At 38.1% G+C, this 27,781-nt stretch overlaps 4 protein-coding genes across 9 annotated transcripts; 3 read left to right on the top strand and 1 right to left on the bottom strand.

The window, feature by feature from the left end:
• The first annotated feature begins 28 nt into the window (after positions 1 to 28).
• Positions 29 to 20,292, top strand: Nuak1 (Nuak family kinase 1). 4 transcript variants are annotated; one of them, XM_089074267.1, is made up of 14 exons: positions 29 to 501; positions 4,163 to 4,275; positions 4,594 to 4,793; positions 5,051 to 5,521; positions 5,743 to 6,250; positions 6,354 to 7,470; positions 7,791 to 7,925; positions 8,014 to 8,387; positions 8,514 to 8,804; positions 9,039 to 9,074; positions 9,609 to 9,778; positions 13,740 to 17,691; positions 17,909 to 18,529; positions 18,724 to 20,292. In XM_089074267.1, the coding sequence occupies exons 2-14, from the start codon at positions 4,178 to 4,180 to the stop codon at positions 18,812 to 18,814; spliced, it is 8,064 nt and encodes a 2,687-aa protein (XP_088930393.1). In that variant the 5' UTR covers positions 29 to 501; positions 4,163 to 4,177; the 3' UTR covers positions 18,815 to 20,292. The 4 variants fall into 4 exon arrangements, with proteins under 4 accessions (XP_088930393.1, XP_011647611.2, XP_088930392.1 ...); XM_011649309.2 differs by having other exon boundaries at positions 30 to 501; positions 7,596 to 7,925; XM_025220017.2 differs by lacking the exon at positions 29 to 501 and adding an exon at positions 1,001 to 1,293 and having other exon boundaries at positions 7,596 to 7,925.
• Positions 20,293 to 20,411: 119 nt separating this feature from the next.
• Positions 20,412 to 21,061, top strand: LOC105433846 (uncharacterized). Its single transcript, XM_089074295.1, has one exon. The coding sequence runs from the start codon at positions 20,573 to 20,575 to the stop codon at positions 20,834 to 20,836; it is 264 nt and encodes an 87-aa protein (XP_088930421.1). The 5' UTR covers positions 20,412 to 20,572; the 3' UTR covers positions 20,837 to 21,061.
• Positions 21,062 to 21,088: 27 nt separating this feature from the next.
• On the top strand, positions 21,089 to 23,560 carry LOC105433845 (uncharacterized). Of its 2 annotated transcripts, none has more exons than XM_089074282.1 (7): positions 21,089 to 21,725; positions 21,810 to 22,169; positions 22,254 to 22,358; positions 22,480 to 22,580; positions 22,658 to 23,023; positions 23,087 to 23,134; positions 23,261 to 23,560. In XM_089074282.1, exons 1-7 carry the CDS (start codon positions 21,678 to 21,680, stop codon positions 23,403 to 23,405), a joined length of 1,173 nt encoding a protein of 390 aa, XP_088930408.1. In that variant the 5' UTR covers positions 21,089 to 21,677; the 3' UTR covers positions 23,406 to 23,560. The 2 variants fall into 2 exon arrangements, with proteins under 2 accessions (XP_088930408.1, XP_088930407.1); XM_089074281.1 differs by having other exon boundaries at positions 21,092 to 21,725; positions 23,087 to 23,155.
• A 195-nt stretch (positions 23,561 to 23,755) lies between these two features.
• LOC105433844 (nitric oxide-associated protein 1) lies at positions 23,756 to 26,634 on the bottom strand. 2 transcript variants are annotated; one of them, XM_011649313.3, is made up of 5 exons: positions 25,261 to 26,634; positions 24,879 to 25,175; positions 24,399 to 24,723; positions 24,093 to 24,304; positions 23,756 to 24,015 (listed from the first exon to the last, which is right to left on the bottom strand). In XM_011649313.3, the coding sequence occupies exons 1-5, from the start codon at positions 26,516 to 26,518 to the stop codon at positions 23,837 to 23,839; spliced, it is 2,271 nt and encodes a 756-aa protein (XP_011647615.2). In that variant the 5' UTR covers positions 26,519 to 26,634; the 3' UTR covers positions 23,756 to 23,836. The 2 variants fall into 2 exon arrangements, with proteins under 2 accessions (XP_011647615.2, XP_011647614.2); XM_011649312.3 differs by having other exon boundaries at positions 24,087 to 24,304; positions 25,261 to 26,630.
• Between the last annotated feature and the right edge of the window lie 1,147 nt (positions 26,635 to 27,781).

Consider the following 27,781-nt stretch of genomic DNA (forward strand, 5'->3'; position numbering starts at 1 on the left):
TGATCACCACCATTCTTAGGGCGCCACAATCATCGATGTCCGAATATTCGTTCGTTCCCGACGTTCACATCCAAAATTAGTAAATAGAGACGAGATGGCAGCGTTCGAACCGTGCGCCGTGTCGTCGTCGTCGTCGTCGTCGTCGTCGTCGTCGTCGTCTCTGTCGTCTCTGTCGTCGTCGCCGCCGTCGTCATCATTTTCGTCTTCGTCTTCCTTCTCTTCTTCCTTGACATCTCGCGAGAAATGCTCGGCAAAATGAAGTGGAAACGTGCCGTGCATCTCGCGATCGTCCAGAAAAGTTCGAGGAACCTAACTGTGTGACCGGCAAGTGACAAAATCTCACGCCAAAGTGTATACGTGAGAAATTACAAGTGCGGTCCCGCTGATGGACGGTATTTCCTCGAGAATTACCAAAACGGACGGATAGATAGAAAATTGGATGGAACGGTAGGAGGAGAAAGAGAAAGAGAGTAGTTCGCACTCCAGAATTCACACCGTAAGGTACGAATTCCCGCTATTTTTAGCCGGTCTACCGCGGCCAGGGCGAACGTGCGTGCATCTTTCTCAGTAATTCTCATTCGGAGCTTTCTATCGTCATCGTAGGCGACCGACATTTGCGACAAATTTATTATCCGTTGCCAGTCAGAAAAATATAAATGAGACAGATAAAATGAGACGTTGCTCTACGAGCAAAGACTAGAAATCACAACACCGCAACCGGGTTATCTAAGAGTAATTAGAAAAATCGAAAAGATAAGTAAAAGATATTAGAAAAATGACAAATGCGGTAGAAAGTTAGAGAAGTTAGAGAAAAACAATCACAAAAATTCTGAAAATACAATTTAAAAAGAAAAGAAACTTGAAGATATTGCGAAGTATATTACTAATGCTTCAGGCGATAATGATTCTACAATCAAAAACATTACATTGATCTTATTAAAAATAATAGTAATCTCGATACATATGCTTAATTGTGTGTGTGTGTGTGGGGGGGGGGGGGGGTGTGCGCGCGCGCGCGCGCGTGCGTATGTGTGTGATACGTGATATCTATTTGCATGCACACCTTCGCGAGAATTCTCAATCTCTCGGTATTGTGGGCGTCATGTGGTTACTCAATAATAAAAGAAGAGCACATTCATCATTGCGAGAACGACACGCACACAGTGCACGCGAATATGTACAAATATACACAGATATGCCGTGACATATATGTCGCATATATGTAGTCGACAAGTTCGCGCACGACGAACCGAGTGCCCCCGTAAATAGTTTATTAGAAAGGATTTCCACGAGGTATCAGAATGCTATTTTTGTACATGAACCTACATAACCGTGCAGCAACAGCGGTCACTCATACATTCATATATGAGTACTATACATGTATGTGTGTGTATATGCGTGCGTGTGGCGCGTGCGCGCACTTCGCGCACACATGTTTCACGCACGTTTCGTTTCGTTTGATCGAGTCGGATTCTCCTTCATTCTCACGTACTTGGTAAAAGACACCAGGATACACGACATGCGATATACATTCTACTTTCTATCGCAATATTCACGCAACATGATGACTGGTGCTGCGTCTCGAGTATATGACTCGACGACATTATCTCACGAATTCAGTCATTGACGGCCGATTTCAAAGTAACCGCCTAAATCGTTTTTTAACATGCAACATCGAAAATAACTATACTTAATAATATCGACATGAATCATAAGCACAACAGTAATCCTCGATTACAGTGATGTCATTCGTTGTACGTTCTCAAACGCGTCGCTAAAATGATCTCTCATCCAAGAAATAGTAAGAGAGAAAAAACGAGGGGGAAGGGGGGAGAATATTGTGCGATTGAATAGTAAATCCTTAATCGTTTTACAAATCGGTGATAATTCTATTGGAAAGAATAGCAACGTGCGTAAATTAGAATTTCACGATAATTATATTTGAACATGACGATGTAAGCAAATGTGTGCGCGTGCAAACGAGTATCCTGGTTTCACGAACGAATTATAATTATAATTTCACTCTGTATAATTATAATTATTTCCATTATTAGTATGCAAAAAATGTAAAAAAATCGAAGATACATTTTGCGTGAATTTATTTTATTCAAATTACATTACTTTAAGCATATAATAAATGATAATTGAAAGCCCCGGAGGGACCGGAGTCGATCAATAAAAAGCGAAAAGATATTAAGACAAGGACATAAAAGTGAATTGAAATGAAGAATTGAAGAATAATAGATGAATGAATAATGACTTGCATGGAAGTGTACTTTGTCGCGCTATCGATCTATCCTAAATACTATTCCAGATAAAGTTGAATTAAAATAACAACGGAATTGGAGATTTTGCAGACAATTCTCCTTGAGAGAATTGACAGCCGGACACGCGGGAAGCTCCGATGAAAAATCTTCCTCAACCGCGTACGAAAAAGACGGGAGTCATTAGGACTCGAGTCGGTGGAGATTGCCGGTGGTAGTCTCCAAACGCGCGGTCTACGCGCTCGCTAAAAATATCGCGTAACGCGTTGAGCGTTGAGAGTTGAGCGAGCGACCGATCGGCGGGAGTGTCGAGAGATCGAGAGCGAAGCGGGCTTTTTGCGCTTATTTTCCCCCGAGTGTCGCTTGACTTTCTCAAATCCATGTGATGTCGCGCGAGTATGTACGATCGAACAAAATCATGTCATATTACGGACGGAACGGACGTAATCGGACACAAGAAACTTCGACTACGTCGCTTTTTTGGGTTTCATTCATTATCACATTCCCTCTCGGAAGCAGATTATCGTATCATTACTCTCCCGTCGCAAGCTACGATCTGTGGGCAGCTCGATTTGCAAACGTGGATATCGCTGATCACCGCGTTGACTCGCGAATTATCCATATCATTAATAGCTGAGCGAGCTGACGAGCCTCTTGTCTTTTCAGACGAGGGCAAGACCGCGCGGTCGAGAACTTGGGGAGCTTTTCGAGAACGTACTTGGCTTAGTACGTGCGATGAGACGCGGCTAGAATAACGAATCACACTTTTTATTTCCTCTACTTGTCGAATCTCTGATATCGAGTATCGGGAATGAAATATAAAGAGTTTATTTTTGTTTTCTGTTCGTAAAGCGCAATTGATAGATTTCTTATTTATTTTCAATCTCTGACTCGCGATCGCTGACAACTCGAGAAGTATCGATATCTCATTATCTTGATTAATGGAGATACGATTATTGTCTGGCGACGTAAAATTTCAAACGCTTCGAAAATTATATATTTACTATATATTTTTGTGCCTGTGATTTATTTCGCTGGCGAATCAACGTCGGGTCTTGACGAAATTGCGGTATAATTTATACGAGTGCTTAGTTATCTTGGCGACGAAAAATTTTCGCAAAAAAGATTACGAGAATTGGCTGCGTGACCAATCACTTGCGATCTTCGGCAACGGTGCCTTTTTAATCAATTAAGAGTGAAGTTAACGACAGATTTCGTAGCCAGATATGACAATATGTTTATCCTTGTATAAAATTTCTTTTACTGAATAGGTCGATTGCATCGGCATATAATTCCTATTATAAAATGTGTATGTGTGCGCGCGCACACACACACACGTATGTATGTATGTATGTATGTATGTATATATGTATTTATTTATAATAAAAAACATATATGTGGATGCCGTCTCGAAGAATTTCTCTGAAGAATTTACGAATTAGCGTCGAGAAATCTTTGGTACATGTAGGAAGGACAAGAAGATAGCATAGGGAAGAAACTCACCGACGACGGGTCGGCATTGCATTGGCGTCTCGACGCCCAAAATAAACTCGCCACATTCTGCTTCTCTCTCTCTCCCTCCCTTCTCTCTCTCTCTCTTCTCTCTCCATCTCTTTGCTTTTGCTTTCTTCATTTCTTAATGTAAGATTCAGATGGCTATAGAGCCATCTCCTTCGTCGCTGTCATTCTCGTTTATGAGAAAGTAGAACCGTCCTGATAGTTCCGCTTGGAAAGCAGGAAGTAACTAGAAAAAAGAAGGTTGAAAAGGAAAAAGAAAGAAAGAAGAATCATGTAACGATAACGTTGATGTCTTGAAACTCATCCAAGACAGTGAAATTAAAGCGGAATATTCATCATCGAAAGAAACATTTAAATCTATGATTTTTTTTTTTTTCCAGATAAACGCAGACAAAATGGTTGTCGGAGAAGCAAGTATACATAATATAATGGGGGGAATGGAAAGCACGGGTGGCGTGCGTCTTCATAATCATAAACGGAAACTGAAGCAAAGGTGTGTAAATCGACTCCAACTGACAAGTTGAGTCGAATCCGCGTAATCCGTTCTTTTCTGCTTATACAAAAATGTTTTCAAATGTACGGCTTCAAAGAATTAAACTAGAAAGAAGATTTCAGTAATTGCTAAATATTGCTAAAATATTAGAGTAAGAGTAAAAATATTAAAATCTTTTGTGTTGATTCGATATCGTGAATCGAATGGAATTTATTAATTAGATAGTGCAATTTATAATTACATTGGGAATATTCTGAATTAAATTAGATCGATCTAAGGCGATTAAAGATGTTTAATTTCTCATCAAATGTATTGCAGATTCGACATCATAAAGAAGTTAGGACAGGGCACATATGGTAAGGTGCAATTAGGAATAAATAAAGAGACTGGTCAGGAAGTGGCAATAAAGACAATTAAAAAGTGCAAAATAGAAACGGAAGCTGATTTGATCAGAATACGAAGGGAGATACAAATCATGTCGAGCGTTCAACATCCAAACATTATTCACATTTACGAAGGTAATGTTTGTAACGAGATAATATAATTCGGATGACAACAAGTATAGGAGCGATCCATTTGTGAACTAACCAATTTTAGTTGATTAAAGTCTTTTTTGTCTGACGCAATCAAATTTGATAGTTATCGACCTGACTGACAAGAAAATCAACCGATAGATATAGGTGCGATTGTGTGAAATCAGTTTTAACGATATCGACGTTCTTCAGTTGTTTGAATTGTCTAGCTAGATTCTTGAGAAAGAAACGTTGCTTTACAGTGTTTGAAAACAGAGAAAAGATGGTACTGGTGATGGAGTATGCGGCCGGAGGAGAATTATATGACTATTTGAGCGAGCGTAAGGTCCTAAGCGAGCACGAGGCTCGTAGAATATTTCGACAGATAGCCACCGCCGTTTTCTATTGCCACAAACACAAAATCTGTCACAGAGACCTAAAGCTGGAGAACATTTTGTTAGACCAAGTTGGAAACGCCAAGATAGCCGACTTTGGTCTCTCGAATGTGTTCGACGAGCAACGGTTATTAAACACGTTTTGCGGTAGTCCATTGTACGCGAGTCCAGAGATAGTGAAAGGAACTCCTTATCACGGACCAGAAGTGGATTGCTGGAGTTTAGGTGTTCTACTATATACATTGGTTTATGGTGCTATGCCCTTCGACGGGTCTAACTTCAAACGACTAGTCAAACAGATCTCACAATCCGATTATTTTGAACCCAAGAAGCCATCCCGTGAGTACGCTTTTATGCATGCGCATCAATATTCGATAAGAAAACATACTATAAGTAATTAAAAAAATATAAATATTCGTTTTTGTTAGTTTCTGTAATTCTGATAGCGATTTAATATGTCGTTAATTCCTCGTTAATCTGTTGAAACAATTTTTAACATGTATATAAATTATACGGATATAAAGTAAGTACGCACAACAATCGTTCTTGTTTTGCTTTAGCCGCTTCGCCACTTATAAAAGAAATGCTCACGGTGTGTCCCGGCAGACGTGCCGATATCGAAAAAATTTGTACTCACTGGTGGGTGAACGAAGGCTATGAGCAAAATTGTCTCGATATCGCCGAGGATCTAGCAGCTCAGACTCCGGTTCGGCTGGATCTATTGCTCTCTCTGGTACCACAGTCGGCCAGCGCCGACAAGTTGCTAGTGGGCGATCAGCAGGCAGGTGGAGATGTCGCGAATAATATGTCTTCCGATACTCTGGTGCCTACTAGATGTCATTCAGTTGGTAGCTTAATGGAACTTGATCAGAATAGTTCCGACAGGAGAATAAGAGAGTTGCTCGAGGAGGAGCCGAAATGTTTCGCGACTGGAGACGCCAAGAGAAAATTGGAGACAACACCGTCGATGGACGAGACGACCGCGGCAGGCGTGAAAAGGAAAGAGAGATCCCGAAGGAAAGAAAAGTCGGACGAGAGAGAGCCTAGGGCATATAGATCTTCGTCAAGGTAGATTATAGATATTTCTTTGGAAATCATTTATTTCGGTTGGCGTTAAGATATTTAATTTCGATTAACGTAAAGAAATAAATATTGAAAATTGTTATCTTAGGCATCATTCGGCTCCAATTCCAAATTCTATATCGGAGGAAGCGATGGAAGTGGAACCGGCAGCCATTGTAACTGTTCCTATAAGTAAGACTGTTGATTTTGATAAGATAGAAGGTGCAGCAGCTTGTTTAGAATTGATTGAAGAATCAAAGGAGAGAACACCGAGTAAAGAGAGGGACAAGAGTCTATTGATAAGTGAATATGAACAATCACGCGTGCCGATGTCTACCGAGAACGTTCAGCAGATCTGTGAGATTAATCGAAAGGCTAACGATGAAGACGAGTCACAGCAAAAGTATACCAAGTCTCCTAGCGATAGTTTACATGAGAATATGACTGAGAAAATTGCTTCAGAAAGCACGAAGAAAACAACGAATGAGATAGTGTCCAGCAGAAAGTCGGGTGATGTAGATTCAAAGGTGCCAAATAAAAGCGATACGAATGTTAAAAACGAAGCGTATCTATTGCAAAATGTGCAACAACTAGAACCAACGGAGAGTGATTTTAAAAAGCTGAAGGAAAAGGCACTCTCTTTAGATTCCGAATTATCGAATGAGGTGGCAAGCGTGCCACCAGCCAAATCCGTTGAGAGACGGCGCTCTAAGATATTTGAAACAGCTGAAAAGTTCAATCAATTATCATCTACTGTAGAAAACGAGAAACCTAAAAAGATATTTATTCCTGGCGTCAATGTGGGAGGCGCGAAACGAGCCTTTGAACGAAAGGCCAGTCTCTCTTCCATAACTACACCATCCCCTACGAAATCCAGCGCCTCCAAAGTTATTATCGATGTGTCAACCAATAAGAAAAATGAGAAGGATGAGCAGAAGCAGACACTTGGAGATCGGGAAATCGAAACTACCGAACATAAATCGGATAAGCGAGACGAAGCAAAAAAACGTGCTGTCGATATTATTAGTGGTGCGATCGGCAAGCCTCCGATGCAAAAGAAGCTGAATGGCTCGCCACCGATATCGCCTCAAAGCCCGGATTCTAAGAAACTTGGACTGAAGATACAGGTTGCACCGAATGACGTGCGATCGGCCACGATATCAGTTTCTACACCGATTGAGACAAAATTCGATCTTGATGCTAAATCGATCGCATCGGAAGCAACTGTAAGTACAAAATCAATTATCGTTATTAATGTATTTCATCATAATTATGTATTTCATATACATGTTCGACTCGCATTTTTGTTTGTTGCATAGTTTTGTTTTGTTTTACTTTTTTTTTTAAATAGACGACTAGTACATCTGAAAATTCACAATTGGAGGAACCGAAGATGTCTAGTAAAATGGAAATAACGTTAAAGAGTGCAACATTGCCTAGACGAAAAACGAGCAAAGCTGAAATTACGTTGTCCGGTGTCAGACCGTCGGAAACTGTAGCGTTCAAGTCTGAGGTAGAAGCTAAGATCGATGCTTTTCAACCACAGAAACTGCGTACACAAAGATCGGAAGTGGCATTTCCGGTTGCTGCGGCAGCACCCTATAATACAAATAGGAGTTCGAGCTTAGAACCGGAAGGCAGACCTAAGGCTACACCGAGAGAAAGAATTATACCCATCCAGGTACAGAAAAATGGACATGTTTCTTTTGAATGCATAAGTATATTTGTCTACAATGTAACAAAATTGACTTTCACTCTGCGAAATATAGATAGAAGCAGGACTCGAACGTACACAGCATTCATCCACTTCACCGCCTAAACCACTAATGTCCCAGAGATCGACGTCTCAGCGATCAGGTTCTCTATCTCGCCAATCGACTGCCGATTCAGATACGGACAGCGCTCTCGGATCAACTGTAGGACCAGAACCGATCAGAAAGAGTCCTAGAGAGTACATAATTCCTATTGCTGTAGAGGGTGGTGGTTACGTTACTCCTAGATCGGGTAGTCTGGAACCGGAGAGTAAGACTAGTACGCCAACAAGTACGAACCCACCGAGATCCCGATTCGGTAGACCAAGGAGAATGAGCTCTCTTTTATCAGATGCTAGTGAAGATGAATCTCCCTTCTCTCCATTGCATGGGTAAACGATACATTATTTTAACAATTCATTAAATTCGATTTTGTTCGATACAATTCGACAACATTAATTGACGACAAATCTTCTACAAATTCAACTAAATTTAAAGTGTAATATTTTTCTCGGTAGGGAGGATTTGTTGCAAAGACATATGCATCGATTGAGGAGTTCGCGACCGTCTAGGCAGTCATCCGAGCACATTGACAGCTTATCATCTGGCGAGGACGATGATGATGATGGCTTCGAGTTATTGACTGCCGAAAATTTGTTCTCTACGTTATTATCCAGAGTGCGAAGTTTGACGCAGCGACTCAACGTTGATGATAATCGAACCGGTGGTTTTCCAAGTAGTAGATTGTTTGGCAGACTCGGCTCCCAATCATCGCAAGCATTTTGGGGTCTTAACAAGCCATTATCCAGGTAAATGATTTCGAACTTCTATTCTGTCGAATTCATGTGAAGAATAGTATGATTATTTTCGATTGAATCATTTCAATATATCGCAGGCATATCGAGATATGATAAAATTAAATTTTGTACATTAACGCTGAGATTAATGATTAATAAGCTTGCATTAACTTATTATTTACTAAATATTTTTTTTATGATGACGATGATGATGAGAAATGATGGTTTTATGCTTGTTTGTGCAAGCTACAAGAGCTATGTCGAAACACGGACCATGACTACGTGAGTCCAATTGTACAGAAAGAAATTGTAATAGAGAACTTAGTGTTCGCGCCTGCTAGCTGAGACACAAATAGTAGGAATTGTCCCGCGCGTGCCGTTAAAAAAACGAATTACAGAAATTGCAATTGGACACACGCTATAAGCAGGTTAAAAATTAGATCGCATATTAATATATGTATCGCCCACTTTAGCTTAACCATATATCACATCAGATACTTAACAGTAGTGTATACGTTGTGAAAATAAACACGCCCGAGATACTTGTTATCAACCCGCTGATAGGCTGACACTCTTTGCTTCTTGCTAATACCTTCTTGCTAATACTTATACTTTCGCCTTCATAAACACACTAACTTATTTTGCACTCGCTCGTATTGTAAAATTTTCTACTGTGGATATAAATATCTTTTTCTCTCTCGCTGTCTCCTTTCTAATGTATGTTTCGAGCGTACATATTTGATTTAAATAATAGCTTATCATTTACATAAAAGTGATGTTTTGTTGTTTTTTTTTTTTTTTTTTTTTCTTATGCAGACGGCTCTCAGAATCGCAATTTAAACATTCTCTGAATCGCGATGCGGATATATTTTCAAAGAGAGACTCTGCAAGTACTTCCAACTCTGGAATTCCAAGCAGCCCTGGATCGCGTGGCACACCTTCCAGAGAGAGTGTTTTTGAAATCGGGAACAATACGTTGCCAAGAGGTAAGAGAGTGTAATCATTTTACAATTTAATGTGGTACCTTACGCGCAAGATTGTAAGACAAATCATATACGTGTACGTAATAAAAATCAATATTTAAGATGATAAAGATGATAAATTTCCTTGGTATTTAAATAATCAACGAATCCATCTTCGACCAAGGTCCACTGCAAATTGTACATACGAATATTTAATGTTGTAGAATGTTGACCCACATCTTTACAGAAGCCAAAGATTTTTATGTGATTTTTGTTCTTTTATTTGTTTTGGATATATCTAAATAGACTTGATATATCAATAATTGACAGTTTTGTAATAATCATGTACTGTGTTAATTTAAAGTAAGATAGATGTAAGAGCTTCTGTTAAGTCGCTATGGTCATCATGCTATTTTGTCACTGGTTAAACTTATTAGCCTTGTGAGAAAATGCTGGATGGTATTCAATATGCATCTCCTAGTATCAAGCTGTTGTCGAGTCGTTGATAGACAGAGCACATCTTTTTGTTTATTTCTACCCTTACTATTTCTGTTTTCTTTTTATTTTCTTTCCATTATATTAATTTTTGGATTTCTTGCCTGACAATGTTTTGCAACTTTTGATACTAACACCCTATAGATTAATTATATGGTTCATGTTTGGCACAGATGGGTATATATCTGATGGGTATATGTCTGAAACAGATCTCTTGTTATTTATAAATTTATATACTCTTAATTATCGTATCGAGTAAGAAAAATTACATAAGAAAATTACATCAATATAATATCAAATAGTATTTAATCATTGACACTTGCACACATATAACAATTGCGCGCGCGCTCACATATACACGACACACACATTTTTAGAACCTGCATTTTTAAAAGCATGTTTGCACGATCCTTTGAGATAATTTATTTAATGACTTTTTTTTAATTAAGTTTAATTTTGTCAATTTTCTTCAATTTATTCAAATCTATAAACTACGAACTCTGTGATACGATATTTGTAAATTAATATAATTTTTAATATAAAATATATGTATTATATATGTTTGAGCATTGAAATAGCTAATAATAATAAAGTAACAGATATGATCTGTTTTAAGTAAATGAAAGAAATAAACATAGAATAAATTGCAAGCTCACTCTGCCTGACATAGAACCTTGTAATATGCCATAGTTGTTGCATTGCACTGCTGCTGTTGATTTTTATTATCTTATAACATTGTAGTAGCAGTTTCTTCTTTTCCATTTACCCAATGTACATTAAATTTTGAAGCATAATTACGTACCATACGTACGTATCCATATATATACATATATAATGTACAAGAGTCTCAAATTCCATTATCCAAGACAGAAATCCATGTTTAATTCAAATTCATGCATTAATTACGTCTATCGTCGACTCTTCAATCAGACAATTGAAATAATTGTTTGTTAGTATTCTTGTGTGCAAATCAAAATCACGTAAAATTTTTATAATTCTTAAATTTATGATTCTCAATTTAATTAACTTAATGACAGGGACTTCTAGACTTTTTAAAAAAATTCAATCAATAATATTTAATCAATAAATCAAAGCTTTTGTTTTACTATTTTTTATTCCGTTTTAAAAATTTTAACAAAAATAAAAATATGCAATTAAGAAAAATAATAATGGCAATAAAAGAGAAAGTATAAATTTTTTTGAAAATAATATAATAACCGCGAATTTCCAAGGAAGACCCTGTTTAATACAATACAATATATTTTTACAAAAATGTAAATATTTGTATATGTATTTGTATATATGTATGTGTGCACGTGTGTGTGAATACATGTGTATGTACGTATGTATGTACGTATATATACATATACATAAGTATGTATGTATACATATGCATACATACATACATGTATTTTATATACACACACACACACACATTCACACATATCTATATTAAGATCTCTTATTGCTTTGGCCATTAAGTTAGCAAACAATTATTATCCAAGATGTACTGTAGAAAAATCTACAAGTGGCGTCATTTTGTAATACGTTGATTGACGGTTTTATTGACGGTTGTTGCAGCGACCGTGCGAGTGACTCTACGTAGGCGGGCTGACGGTAATCCCCAGTAGACAAACCAAGTTAGGTAGCAATATCTTGTATGCCTAATTCAAAGTGAATGTGACGCCAGTAGTAAAGTCGCACGTAGTCTTACTATATTGAGAATATAAAATAATAAAGAATATCTTTCGTTGTCGGTCGCGCGCGCACGCGCGCGCCACACACACACACACACACACACACACACACACACACACACACACACACACACACACACGTTCGATCTCCCTACATGTACTTGGTTGCGTTAACTATGTTATCATATAAAATTTTTAATTATACCAATGCGCAGCAATGCGCAGCAATGCGATCGGTAAAATGGTATAATTTTTGATAATACGGAAAGACATTTGCAATCTTACATTATGATGATTTTGCTTGTACAATGTCGCAACACATACAAAACTCGAAAACGATATACACTTCCAACATATTTATCACGTGCGTTTTGAATAAGACCAAATATCCTATTCGCGAATTTTTGTGAATCTCGGATTATTTTTGGTATGATTTATTCTCAAACGAGTATACAGAAAGATGTATGTAAATATATTTGGATAAAACAATGTAACATTTTAAAAAAATAGATGAGAAAATACACGACAATGTACATATTTAATATATATTAAACCGATGATGAGAAAAGTGCGTATACCGTATATAGTTTTAAGCGTATCGATCGTACTTGAAAACTCCAATATTAGCGAGTAATATACATATATAACATTGTGCGGCAATGGAATAAGTCATACCGAAATTACGCGTTCGCGAAAATCGTTGATAGATAAGTTATTTGTTGCCATGTTTTAAAACTTGAGAATAACTTTTGTTATACGATAGAGAATTATCTATGTGAAATTGTTATTTGAAAAAAAGGTGAAAATGATTGTATATTTGCAAGCGGAAGCTAACCTTTGTCTGAGATGGCTGATATTTGTTGTGTTTTAAGAGTTTAAATAACATCGTTTTTATTACTTCACATTGTCTTCGCATGCTTTGATATAATGCATATATATATATATATATATATATATATATATATATAAAATATTATATTTATTCTACTATGCACTATTTGTTGTCCTAAGTCTACTCATTTAACATCTTGTGATTTACAAGTGTACCAAGTGATATATACGTATATATACATATATATATATATATATATATATATATATATATTTATTCTACAAAACGTAATTTTAATACTATTATCAATTGTATCGTTATTTGTTACTAAGGTCTATTTGTCTCCCGTGAATGTAAGACGAGTCTTTTAGTTACATGGTCACTGTTAAATGAGTATACGTTTATGATTTTCTGTAATAATATCTATACATAAAGAAAAAACGTGTACACGCCACTGCTAGTTTCGTTGATGCATATTTTCAAAGAATCATTATTTGTACGTGATTTTCTTAAGACTAGTTTGAAATCTTCCATTATTTTAAGCTATTAATATCCAGCGAAGTGTAATAGTGTCAGGTTTAAAGAACTTCCATGACTTGAAAATATACATCGATGTACACGAGTAAAGTTGCATCACGTATAGCTATATAGAATCGATTAAGAAGACATCCAATGAAATTGGACAAAATTTGAGAGAGGAGAGAGAGAGGGGGGGGGGAGAGGATGTCTGTTCTTATTTATTACATTTTTCGACAGATTTTATAAAAAAGATTTATGTATGTAGAAATAAAGGAGTGAAAATAATAAACATTATGAGTTATATTCTTATACGTACATCCTACAACATAACAAAAACAACAGCAACATCAACATCCAATTGCTCTCCAATCGCGTGCAGACACATATATGTGGACACACATCCATGCGGAATGTGCATAGACTCTGTCTCAATTGTTTTCAGATAAAGTAGAAGAGATACGCGAAGAAGACGTAGAAGCGGAAACAACGGCGCAAATCGGAAAGGAGGCGCAAGAATCTCTGGAACAGAATTTCACTCCCAGCTTGGCACGCAGACTGAGTAGGCAATTTATCGAGCAAACCCGACAATCTATTCCGCGCTCACCATCCTCGTCACGCGATAGCAACAGATATCAATCGCCAACGAGAGATTTGCCGCAACCTCTGGCAGGTCCGAGCGAGGTGGTGAAACGATGCTCCACATCTGCAATTTCCGATCAGACCGAGTACAAAATCAGATCGTTCGATCGAGATATCAGAAGAACCAACAGCTTGCTAGAGCCGCACAAGTACGATAGATTGGTGCGGCATTCACCTCGAAGAAGTATCAGCTTGTTTGACGATGATGACGACAACAATGATGACAAACTATTGCCGCCTCTCCCGAAGCATATAATGACGCTCGGTCGCAAGTACAAAGAATCGGCTAAATCGAGCGTGATTGGTAACGCGAGACGAGATAACTTTTACGGTTGTAGAGCGGATAAGATTCAGGAAGAGCCCAGTGACGACATGTATCTATCCGTCTGCAAAGAGAACGTCGATAATGTCACCATATCGGAGAACAGCTCCGTATCAGAAGGTACATCGATATCTGTGTGCAACTCAAACGCTAATCTAATGGACACCATCACCAACACCATCACTACCACTAACACTACCAACACCACCACCACCACCATCAACGCCATCAACACCATCACCAACAGCATCGTCGCTAGCTCGAGCGAGTTTGCCAGATCCTGCGAAATTTCACCCACGGAATCTTCATCGACTTTGGGTGATTGCGGTAAATCAATCTGCAAGTCCGACATCTCCAGGAGTTTCGAGAATCGACTGCTAGCGGCGGAGAACCTAATCAAAGAGTCTAAATTGAAAAACTTGACGTCGGAGCAATTTAATCCGAATCTCAGCTGCAATTACAGGGACACGGACAAGTGCGACAAGGAAACGTTAATGACCACTTCGGACCCATTGTCCTCGGCCAGCTCGGTCGTCACGTCCTCCAAGAGACGCAGTTGCATTCCGAGTCTCAGATTACGTTCGGGTTCGTTAACCAGAGAGTTAAGCGCGGATCGTAGAAAATCATTCGCCGGCAGTTCACCCGACGCTTTTACCGGGAACGTTAATCAGGAGAGATCGATACTGAGTAAACTCTTCAGAAGTACCGGTAACAGTGGCACCAGCACCAACGAGACCGAATCAAAGGACGGCGACAGAAATCAAAAATCGAAACAGCATCGTATCTCGCGCTTTCTGCGACCGGATTTCTTTGACACGCCGCGAGAAGAGAGCCAGTACGTGAAGGAGAAGGAGGCGCGAAAGGCGGCAGAGAACGAGCGCCGAAAGTCTCGATTTATAAGGCGAAAAACCGAAAGCAAGGAGCGTAAGGAAGATGGCCCGAGAGACGAAAAGATCTGCAAGGAACAGAAGAATGAGATAAACGCGTTGCAGAAGGATAAATTGGGCAACGTCGTCGCCTCCTCCTCCTCATCCTTCTCCTCTGAAGAGAAATCCAACAACGAGAATCGAGAGAGAGCGACGAGGCTCGAAGAGCGACAAGGGGCTTCAAAGAGCAGCTTCCTGCAGTCGTTGGAAAAGAAACTGGAGAGATTGCGCTCGAACGATGAAAGCACGACGAGCGCGACCAACGCAAAATCAACGGCGAACGGAACCTCGTGCGGGATCTCGAGCGATCGAGAGGAACGAGGATCGCGCGAGTACTCCGCACCGCCCGTCAAGTGTCCACCCGACTCGGGATCGAGCTTGGCCGAGGTGAAGAGGACGCTCAGCGTGGAGAATCTGTCGCATCTACACGGAGGGGCATCGAGGAAGGATGCCAAGAATGCACCGTCGAAGGGTCGAGTGACGTCGGTACTGGGGTTGTTCAAGACAAATGCCGACGCGACGAGACAGAACGCGAACAGTGGCAACAGGTCGCAAAACCCGATTATGAGTAAACTGAAGAGGAGGAGCCCGCCCAAATGCGCCAAGTCGCTCGAGTCGTCGCCTTTGGAGGAGGACGTAACCGTTGCGTTGAGCAAAATACCAGCCACGAAATTTGCGAGATCTGATAATAAACCGGGAAAGAAGCTACCGGAGAAAGTGGTGAGCGAGTGCAAGAGATCGCCGCCCAAAGAGAAATCAAAGGAAAAAGAATCGGTCAAGGAAAAGAAATCTTCGAGGGAGCCCAAAAAGTCGGTGCAATCCTCGACGGACTCGTCGACGTCGTCGTCGGCGGATAAGCCGAAGCTAGAGAAAGCGGAGCCATCGAGAAAGTCAGATCAGAAAATGGAATCTCCGCAGAAAATCGTGGACAATAAATACGCAGAGTTCGTTATCGGTAGCGAGGACAAGAAATTGATTAAAACCAAGAGGAACATTAGCTCTCTAATAAGCAAAAACGACGAGTTTGTCGCGAAAGTCGACAAAATCGAAGACGTCGATAAGAAGAGCAAGGTGCCGATTATTAAGTCGAAGGAAGATGCGGATAAAGATGAGATCAACGACTCTAGGAAAAAGAAAATAGTCCGCGTTGTGAAAAAAGTTGTCAAGAAATCGTCCGACGAGAACGGAAAATCAACGAAGCCGTTGACTGGCCGGAAGAAAACCGGAATAATAACGAAGAAGGATCGGAGTCCCGAAACCCCTATCGTTACGGTACAAGGCAAAATCGAAAGACAATCGGAAAACAATCCCGATAATCAGACTACCGCACGGTCGTCCTGTTCGAGACAGACGGCAGAGTCGGACGACATAAAGCTCGAGGACGTTCAAGACGTATTTACAAAAAGTATAAATAAAAATCAGTTGAAAGCTAACGTTAAAGAGAACTGTTCCGCATCGGATAAATTCCAAAATAATGTAAATGTATCATCACCCGCCGATATCTCGCAGACGAAGAATTGGAACGCCTCGAGTTCTCAAAATTGTCCGAATTCTCTGACTCGAAGTACCTCCGCCGATTGTCCGCCCGCGGACAACTCGTCGAGTCTTTTCGATATCTGTCACGCGAAGCGTGAACAACCGCAACTGGAGCAACAACATCGGCAGTCGAGTCGAGCGAATCTGAAACTCGACCTGTCCAAGATACCGCAACACACGTTCAGACACGCAACTCCTAAGAAAGATTCGCCGAAGTCTGATTCATCCAGAAACGCGATTCATCCTATCGCGTCTGTCGGATTACCCGCGATAGATCCTGACGATCCTACGACAGCGGAGAGCAGCGGTTCCGACAAACTGATGGAGCGTCTGTCAAGGATGACGCATCACGCTAACATTACTGGCAACAAAATAATCATCGATAAGCCGCTACGAGCGAAAGATGTCGCCGAGCTAAAACGAGAGGTTACCGAGTGCGCAAAAATCATAGAGAATCATATGGAATCACGAAACGGTCGCTTCGCCCAGCAAACGGTCGACCACCAAGCCACGTTTGCGTCGGATGAACCGGCACACCGGGACGTATCGAATGAGACCAAGCTGGATTCTTCCGAACGACGTGTCGACGACACTAAGGTAAGAACCACCGATAAAGAGCCACTGATGCGGGATTGCATCAGCGAGATATTCTCGCCCGAAGAGCCCGAGAGTTTTGACTCCTGGTCGATCTGCTCGGCCGATCTGAATCACAATCGCGGCGATTTGCAATCGCCATCACCGACATCACCGTCGTACTCTCTATTTGTACGCGGCGACAGCTCGCAGGAATCGGTGATAGACCGAATACGAAGACGCAGTTTCTATTCGAGATTCAACGATCGAAAGAGGCCGTCTTTGACGGCGCCGCCACCAGGGATGAGCAGCGTGACTCTGCCGAGAAGGTTCAGCTTCAACAGTCCCAGAGAAAGGGAACGCAACAGATTTTACAATTATGGAGTTCCCAGGACGAGGTAAATGTGTCGTTTATAATTTAGAATTTAGAACTCCTTTTCCTCGATTTCTTTATTCTATTTAAATTAAATATCGTGGTTAATAATTTATAATTAGACGTAATAAGGAAGAAAACCGAGCTGTTTTTCAAAACGTAACGAACTCTGTAGCTTTACGTATATTTCTGCCAAATTTCTACCAAACGAATTTTGTTATAATTAAAAATATATTTCGTAGGACGAAAGACAGAAGTTACATTTCGCACGGCGATGACGAAATGACGTTTTCGAGAAAATCACCAGTCGACCGAGAGAAATACAGCGACGCGTTAAATGCATCATCGTACGGTCATCACAGTCCGGAAGCGAGAACCGTTTTCGATCCTTACGATAGCGGTCTACCATCCTTCTCGCACGATTCTCTAAGGAGATATACGAGATCTCCGACGTTGGACCTTGTCGTCTCTCGCGCCAAGTATCACAGCACGGACATTATTGCGGACAACGATCTCACAGGAATCTCGTACAAGAGTCCTCTGTCGAAATCATTTCTGAGTGACAGCATACCGGATCCTTCCTACCATGGGAGAAACATGTCGATCACTTTGCCAAAAAAGTACGGTTCTACCGTCGGTGGCCTAGAGCCGAAAAGTGTAGAATATTACGAAGAGATTTTGTCGCCAAGCAATCCCGACTATCTGTCTTCCCGCGAGACCTGCCGATCGCCATTATTGGACGTATATCTGAACAGATGTGAGAACGGCTATAATCACAATGGCAATTTGGATCTGTTACAATTTAATACCGATAAATCAAGATCCTATAATACGGATAATATAGAGTTTGGCGAGCAAAAAAGGTAATATAATAAGAGATAACGAAAAAGTACATCGAATACACTGTAAAAACTAACGTAAAAGGAATTCCATTCATACGAAATTAAATTTCTCAAGATCTGATTATATCCATCATTTGAGATTCATTCTTAAAATATTGTAGATCTCGTTAATCTATGATAATTTGTCTTTAACAATTTTTTTTTGCATTTTTCAGAAATACAACGCAACGTTTCAACGAGACTAAAGATACGTCCTCGACAGCCACGGATATCTTATCGAACGTATCTGTTACCGAACGAAATTGATTTAATTCGAATAGAAAGTAATTTTAAAGTAAAAAGATAATCTGCCGAACGCGTCTTATATTTATACTTTACAACAATTTTATATAATATAGATTTGCGTAAAGATCTGTCTCGCGCTTCTTCATCACAGTAATGAAGTTGTCGCGACGACGATAATGGCGACGAATGAAAAAAGTAAACAGCTGTTTCAAAATTCACTGTCAATATTGAAAATCTATAATTCACGTAACATATATTACACATTATTTGCGCTGATAATAAATTTTGAAACACAGCCTATATATAAATATATATACATTGTCACATATTGGAGCGTATATATATTTTTTTTAGTAGTTTATACGCTTCAAGTTTCAAAATTACTGTTTCAGATACAGTCTAATTTTATTTGAATCTTACCTACGATGAATTGTTCAACACGAAATTTCAATTTGTCTTTTCTTATTCTTAATTTTAGTATTATTTTCTGAAAGAAATTCATCGCACAAATCTTTAAGCATTTCCTATATCAGTGAATATACTTAATTATACTCTGATATAATTATACTCTGGGAATATAAACATCCTCTCCATGATTAAATGCAAACTAAAGGAGCACTCCAATTCCGATATTTATAGAAATATATATAAATATAAAAATTGACAGCTGCCAAAGATTATAGCCAAAGATACGAAGAAATTCATTTCTTTTCATTTATCTCATTGATCTAACTCGTGTTCCAAAGCATCAATTATTTTAACAAATTTAAACTGCGTGTAATTTATTGTCGATCTTTTTTATTGGAAAGATATATTGAATATATCATTTTTATTTTTCAGTTTATCTTTTGCCAAAATTGTATTTATATATAGTTTGAGAGAGAAATAATTTTTAAATGGATATTCTTAAAAGTATAAGTATAAGTAAACTGTCAAATGTGCATTATGAACTGTAGTATAAAAGTTATCCGTAATATCAACAACAACAAGTCGCTTTTGATCTAAACTGAACAATCTATTCGAAGCAACCTGATGCTTTAAGACCCAATAGAATGAGAATTAATAAAAGAAAAAGCGCAAAATGATGGTTTTTTAGTTTCTTATGCGAATATTGTTACACACAGTCGAATTTTCATGATTCTTCTATATTTCTTTCCTTATTCTTTCTTCGATTTCTCCTCTCTCATTGCTCTTTCGTCATTCGATATTAATCCGAGTGAGTGTACATGTATGTATTCAGAAATATAAAATAATGAGGAAGTAGAGTACAAGAGGATAAGTAAAGATGGAAGTTATAAGGGAAGATAAAAAGAAACACGAAACTTTGATTATGACTTATTAAAAATAATTTCTAATTGGATCAATCGGAAATTGCAAGGAAAGAAACAACGATATCATAGGTCTCTGATTGATCGGTCACCTCACAGTCTTCCGCTTGTTACGTATGTATTTTCTATTGGTATATGTATTTTAAAATAAATATCAATACTCTTCAGATACTTCATCTCTTAGTTTAGTTATTTTTTTTGTATATATTATGAATGCGCGAGTACTAATAGCTTAATAGTATTTAAAAATAGTACTTAATAGCATAACCCCACATTAAAGAAGATGGTCTTGTTCGGGAGAGAGGGGAGGGGAGGGGAGCTAGCTTTGAAGTTTCACGAGTAGTCAACTTTTCGTTTGCAAAATAAAGTTTTTAATCCGAACTCCGTCTGGCGTCATTAACAACGTCATTAATAACGATAACTAAAATTTTCAAATCAATTGAATAAATTTATGGCGACCAGTTTATTAACAAATCCTATAAAACTGCGCTTTTATATAGAGAGATATGAAAAGGAAAATAAATTGATAAGTGTTCAAGAAACATTTGTGGCTACCGTTCGTACGAAATCGTTAACTGGCAAATTCTATGCGAAACACGATGTTTTCTCTCCATCGGACGCTAGAGAGGAGGATATTAACCTGATTAAACGACAGACGGAGATGACACCGAAAGATATTTACTCGTTTAGACCGCCGACAGTAAATATGGAGTAGGTCGATAAACAGATAAATGAAAATGAACAACAAATTTTTTTTAATAACGAAGCGTTCTGATATAGATACGGCTGGTTCACTACGCCACTGGTATCTATTAGGAAAGATCCGAGATTACGCTTTTCAAGGAAACAATCGGACTTTATCGCGAATGAACTCGTACGTCGGAAACTGCAGAAAGGTCTGCCGGAAAAGAAATTCATTGGCGTACCGTTTAGAACATAGATATTTATATAGATATGATTCTATAAATCAATAAAATGCCATTTGTCACACGCATACATAGGGGATTTTCAATTCAATAAATTTCTTGTAGATATGTGTATCGTTAAAGAGAATGGAGAATATTTTTTGTAATAATAACAATCGTTAGGCCATTGCCATTGGGCTGGCTAAGTTGAAAAAGCATTGCATTGATTCGAGCCAAGCGCGAACCGCGAACCGCGAACCGCGAACCGCGAACCGCGAACCGCGAACGGTGTTCGGTCGCTCGGCCTCGGTCACTCGGTGTTGTGTCACTGTTCCTTGGCAACAAGTGGGCAGCCGTGTGGGCCGTGGCAACTGGCAACTGGTAGCAATCTGGCAATTCTTTCGTAAGATGGCAGGGATCTTTAGAATATATACGTGTACACATTTTTTTATCCAAGTAAATCCAGAAAGTAAGATCTGAACGCGCGAGTATTCAACCTGAACGTACGAGTCGAAAAATTTATATACTTTGCTGTTATCGTTATTATCCATCATGAAGCTGCTGGAGCGTATGCAATAAACCACGTACAAAATCGACAACGATGCTGTTAACCATATAATTGATAATAAAACTGTCATTAGACAGTTGGACATGGCAGGCAGAGCTTTTTGCGTTAAAGTACAGCTGGATGTACACGCGGTACGTATCACGATCATTTGTTTCGTATTCCCGTAATTCTATTCGCACTTGGCCGTTCAAAGAGTTCGTTCTAACGCGGTCCAGGTAACGTGCCCTGGCGTTTGGTTATGCTCCAACGGCAAAGTGGCTCTGCAAATCAACGCTCTCGATTCCTATGCGGAATCCCGAAGAATCAGCCCGATTTTCCCGCTCTTGTTTCACGATAAATTTACCTTCGGTAAAATCTTTACTCGAGTAATTTCCTTGGCGGAGCTGCAGTGCACTTTGGAGCAGGAATTTTTATATGCCAAATTGATACAGTGGGTAACACCAGCCAGCCGAGGCATTATTTTAGCCACATTTGAAACAAATTTAGCAGATTTATTGTATCCAGCGCCATGCTTCAAAGGTTTACTAGCCGGTGTGGATATAGACCTGCTGATGGAGTCGACTAAATGTTTTCCCGTATGTTTTACCGTTTCAAACGCATCTGTCCGATCGAAGATTTCTTTTCTCATTAAAACAAAACTATATACGCTTTTCTCTTAGGGTATCATAGCGCCTAAAATCGAGATCTCTACCAAAACGATTGTCGAGGAAGTGCTGGGCTCCTATGAAAAATATGTTATCAATCCAAAGATGATTAACTCTAAGGTATTTTGTAAAATCAACACGTACACGTGTCGTTTACTTTTCATTATATTTTCATGTATTTGTTTAAGAATCTTGGTTTATATAACGCTACATCAACTCTACATACGTAAATAAATTTCAGCAAACAGCATGTGTACAAAGGAAAAGGCCGATTAAAGGTATTATAAGGCAACGACGAGTTTGTCATACCAAAACCAAGCCGAGATCTCAAAGCTGTCGACCGTGGGTATCATTATTACGTAATATTGATATTGATAAATATGTCATATGTATATATGATATTGCGGGATCCTCATTAGATATCGTCAGAGATCGAACGATTGCCAATGTTCCGCGACGCGATATGCGACGAGTCATCAGACAGGATCACAAATTGATCAATGTTATCACTCGATAAGGAGAGATTCTGCACGCACTTGTCAAGCAAATTTCACAAAATCAGCTGAACCTACCCTCATACGTAACAACATCCACGTTATAGACAATTGTCCGGTTTGTTTCAAGTATAATTGTTATTTTCCCAAATATCATGACGATTCTGATATAGCTAAAAAATATATCGACGCTAAGCAAAGATGTCACAGAAATTTATCGGACGTTGGAGAGTGCGATTGTATTTGTAGAAATGGCGCGTCTGACATACAAAAAGAAGCGGCAATGTCATTGTGAGTCTATTGAAAACGAATGAATTTCTTGAACGTCTTTTTACGATCCTTGTATTTTTACAGATCACAATCTGATAAAATTGAAAAGCTTCCGAAAACTAGGGAAAAATGGTATGTTACTGAAACGGACAAGTAAGTGATGACATACAATGTACAATTACAGTGTCGTTTTCCGATTTCAGTGTCGTTTTAAGATACAATATAGGTGTTTGTCATTTTGAAAATATTATATTTCAGTGTCTCTATGTGTCGATATGAGTGCGATCCAAAATGCAAATATACTCGAGATTACTCAGGTCATGGATTTTATAAGAATCTGGAAAAGTTTTACAAAAGAATGTATAGACAAGCAAAAATGCGTGCACAGGAGGTTGCTGGTTGATGTGAAAAATATCATCGCTCATACTTTTCTAATGCAACTTTTGTATCTATATTATAAACTTTTATAATTACTGAATATTTTATATACGTGATATCAAACGAAACAATCTTGTTTAATAAAAGGACTAAAATGTTAATGTAAGTACAAGTATACAAGTATTAATATAAGTTATTGTTATTATACATTTTTACAAAAATACTGTAGTGATACGAATACACGATACACACGCGCGCGCGCGCGCACACACACACACACACACACACACACACACACACACACACACAGCCTCTTCTTCGTAAAATCACAGTTACCACATAGAACAAAAGTGAATAAATGATTAAATGCATAAATGCTGAAATAGATATGTAATGCGAGGATGTGCATTTGGAATATATGTACGTACACAATATATGCGTATGAAAAAGGATTATTTATTTTTTATATGCTTGAACACCGCTTCTGTAGGTTGGTGTATCTGAGACTCGATTGCCACGTAGAGCGACAGATTTTCTCAAAAGCGCCGGCATTCTTAAATGCAAACCGCGTCCTTGTGGGCTCCAAGCTCTCAACACAACATGTTTAGCTTCTTTAGCAGCGATCGCGATCCATCCTATACAAACAATTACACAAAATTATAACTATGTGCAAAAGTAAGTTTATATTTGTTTTATTAAGGATTACCCGCACTGGATAGAACGACATCGGCGATCGATTCATTTCTTCCGACACCAGTAATCTCTATCTGTTTCGATCCTAGCGCTGGCCAATGTTTCAATCGGTCCAGATTGTTCTCAGGTACGACAAACGCTTCCGTTTTGAGTAATTCATTGTATACGCCGTCCGCGTCCTCAGTACGAGTTAAAGTTACAGGTAGTTCATCACTCGAAAATATCGTGCACCTAAATGGCATTGTGCAATTGTGTTAAATGATGGACTTGGATATTTTTCATTCGCGCATTACTATCGGAAATCATCAGACATGTTCTCAAGTACCTAATAAAACTGTCACCCTCTACGTAATCCAATCTACCTATTCCGCCCAAAAATATCGTTTGATTTACGTGTAGAATAAAAGTTCTAGGTGAAATTATTTTCTTCGGTAAAACCGACAAAAGTTCTTGCATCGTTAGCAAATCCAATACTTGATCTTGTTGTATGGTGCCAGGAGTATCATAACACCAACGGCTGTATTTATACTCCTCTTTGTTCTCGTCAAAACCAAATTGTTGCATAGAGCTGTTATTGTATTTTGCTTCCGCAAATGGATCGTTTGTTACTTTAGTTTTGGATTTGGATTGAAACGTTCTGCCAATGTGACCTAAAATTGAAGTATATAATACATTTATATTTTCAGACTTACAATATATTACACCTGCGATATATAGCGGTGCAAGGATTTTTAATACATGTAATAATTGCAATAATTGCATTATTATATTTTATAAGAGTTTTATATTCAAATATGATACATACTTTGTAATGTGGCGTACTCTAATTTACGCGTCGTTTTGAATTGACTGATTCTAAATTTCTCTTCAGCATGTTTGTATAGTTGTTCCTCTTTTAATCGTAACATTCTCGAATAAAGCCGCGATTTGTTGGGATTTAAGATAGGAAATTTCAGCAGGTTCAATGTCGTGCCTGGCCAAGGAGAAATAGTTGCGCGTTGTATAAGATCTACAGCCTGTACCTTACAATAATCGGATTGCAGAAGAACGTTGAATAGAGAGGATTTACCCACGTTTGTGCACCCAATCACATAAACATCTCCTAGATTATAATTGCAATACATACATAAAAAAAATATAGAGCAAATATTTTTTTTAGATAATTAAAATTTTAGTCAAATTCTTACCTTTATATTTCCAAATGGCATGTAATTTATTTATAAGTTCCTCTATGCCATAGCCACTTTTTGCAGATATGAGTGCCACATGTCTGATATTCTCCTTCTTGATTCCTGTATTTTCTACAGCCTTTGACAAACAATCTTTAACGTGAGCAAAGAAATGTCTTGAATCTTGAGGCAATAAATCTATTTTATTTCCTACAACAAATACCGGTGTCAAAGGATGGAGAACGCTGTTTATCTCAGGCCATATGCTGCATGGAAAATCCGTAAGATCGACCATGAGAATGACAGCACATTTCTTTGTTTTTATTACTTTTAAAAGTTCTGGATATTCATCTGCAGAGACTTTCACCTCCAACGTGGTGTTGTAATGTCGCATAAAGTGGCATCTTTGACAAATCATAACTTGCAATTCCTGGTTACTTTTCTTTAAAAATAGTTCCGAAGGCAAATAACCTGGTAGAGCGTGATCTTTACAGTGCAGCAAGGCACCACAGCCGCCACATGGAACAGAACTAATATTCGAATTTGGATCTGGAGTACCATAATTGTTGAGCCAGATATTGTCTTGCAAAGTATCATCATATTGCTCGACATCAACCATCCAATTGTACGGAACATTAGATTCTTTCTCATATAATCCATCTACATCTTTGTCCTTTAAATAATCTTCCAGACTGAGATCTTCATTTCTTTCTAAGGCTTTATACTTTTCCATTAAATATCTTTCATACAGAGCTTTATACTCTTCATTCAATGGTATATTTTCATTAAAATTACTTTCATTCGATTCGTTTAAAGATGTGTCCACATTACTATACGAATCAGTAGTTGCATATGGCATATATACAGGTTTTATTAAATCGTCTTCTGTACTTGTATATTTCTGCTCCAAACGAGTGTCTTCGTCATTCTTCGCGTCCAGGAGTACGCTGTAGACAGGTAAATTTACAAGCGTATCAATTCGCTTGTTCCTTTTAGCATACTCAGTCTTCTTTTTCAATAAATAACGCTTCATGTAACTCATTTTCACTTTCTGATAATCTAAATAATCGCAATATATCAATTTCTCTCGCAGTGCCACGACTCTGGAATCGAGAGACGATTGAACGGTGTTCGCTTTCGCGTCGCATTTCGTAGAATAATTAAATGCCTGAATTACATGGCGACAAGTTTTCAAATAACAATATGTATTATCAATGTAAGTTTTCAATGCTGAATGCTTCGTGAAAGTAATCAATTTAATATTATTTACAAACATCGTAGATGTAACACGTATCGCAATGTGATGTACACATATATCATCATGTATCACCTTAAGGTTAAGCTCTGTAAAGAATAGTTAACCTTACTTTTGGAACATGAGGCAAAATACGCGCATGCGCAAAACGTTTTTATATGTGACTTAAAAATGGTGAATTCGATTTCGATATTTCGAGAATCAAGAAACGAGACAAAGATAACTTCCCACTTTTTAGACGACTAGACACTACAGATGCGCGCTTTATCTGTAGATGTATCTTTTTAAACAGAAAAAAAATAGAAATTAATAAAATACTACTACACTATTAACCTTTTACATTAAACACGTATGTACAACTGTCAAAACTATTTTCGCGACGACAGCCACTCACGAACTTAATATGCCTTTTTTAGAAATGGATTATTGTTCTTTGCTTTGCATTCTGCTTGTATAAAAAAATTATATATATCTCGTATACATGTTAATTCTTAATATAATTATGATCAACTTACCATGAATCATTCCTCAGTTCAATTTCAGCGTGTTGATTTCTCGTTCAAGTACAATAATCTTCAATCTTCTTTTCTTATTTATACATTTAAAAGAAAATAAAACTATTGATCTAAATTTAAAATCATCTGACTTTTGTTAATAAATAAAATGAGTACGACATGTATACATAAATATGATATAAATGTTTCAAAGAAATTATTTAAAATTCAAATAAAGTAATGAAACATCGCAATATAACATCGCAATGTATATATATGTATATATATATATATATATATGTGTGTGTGTGTGTGTGTGTGTGTGTATGTATATATGTATATGTATATGTATATGTGCGCGCACGCGCACACACACACACACACACACACACACACACACACACACACACACACAAAACTTTGTTTATATATTTAATATATGATAAGATAGTTTTGTATAAGTTGGAATTGTTCAATATATTTTTCAAATATATATATATGTATATATATATATATATATATATATATATATATGTATATGTATATATGTATATGTATATATATATATGTGCACACACACATACACATATACGTATGAATGTATGTATATACAAACTATTCATGTAATATTCGGAATACAGTCGGATTTATCAAACATAAAATTTGATACTTTGAATATTTGATACTTTGTATTGAGACAACGTACACATACGCAATGCGCAAGTGATTTGACAACGATAATCATGCCTTGATCAATAATAAGAAATATATAGTCGACACTCGATGAACA

Source organism: Pogonomyrmex barbatus, unplaced genomic scaffold, assembly GCF_055798465.1.
Source record: "Pogonomyrmex barbatus isolate J1 unplaced genomic scaffold, ASM5579846v1 scaffold17, whole genome shotgun sequence".
Classification (NCBI taxonomy): Eukaryota; Metazoa; Arthropoda; class Insecta; order Hymenoptera; family Formicidae; genus Pogonomyrmex; species Pogonomyrmex barbatus.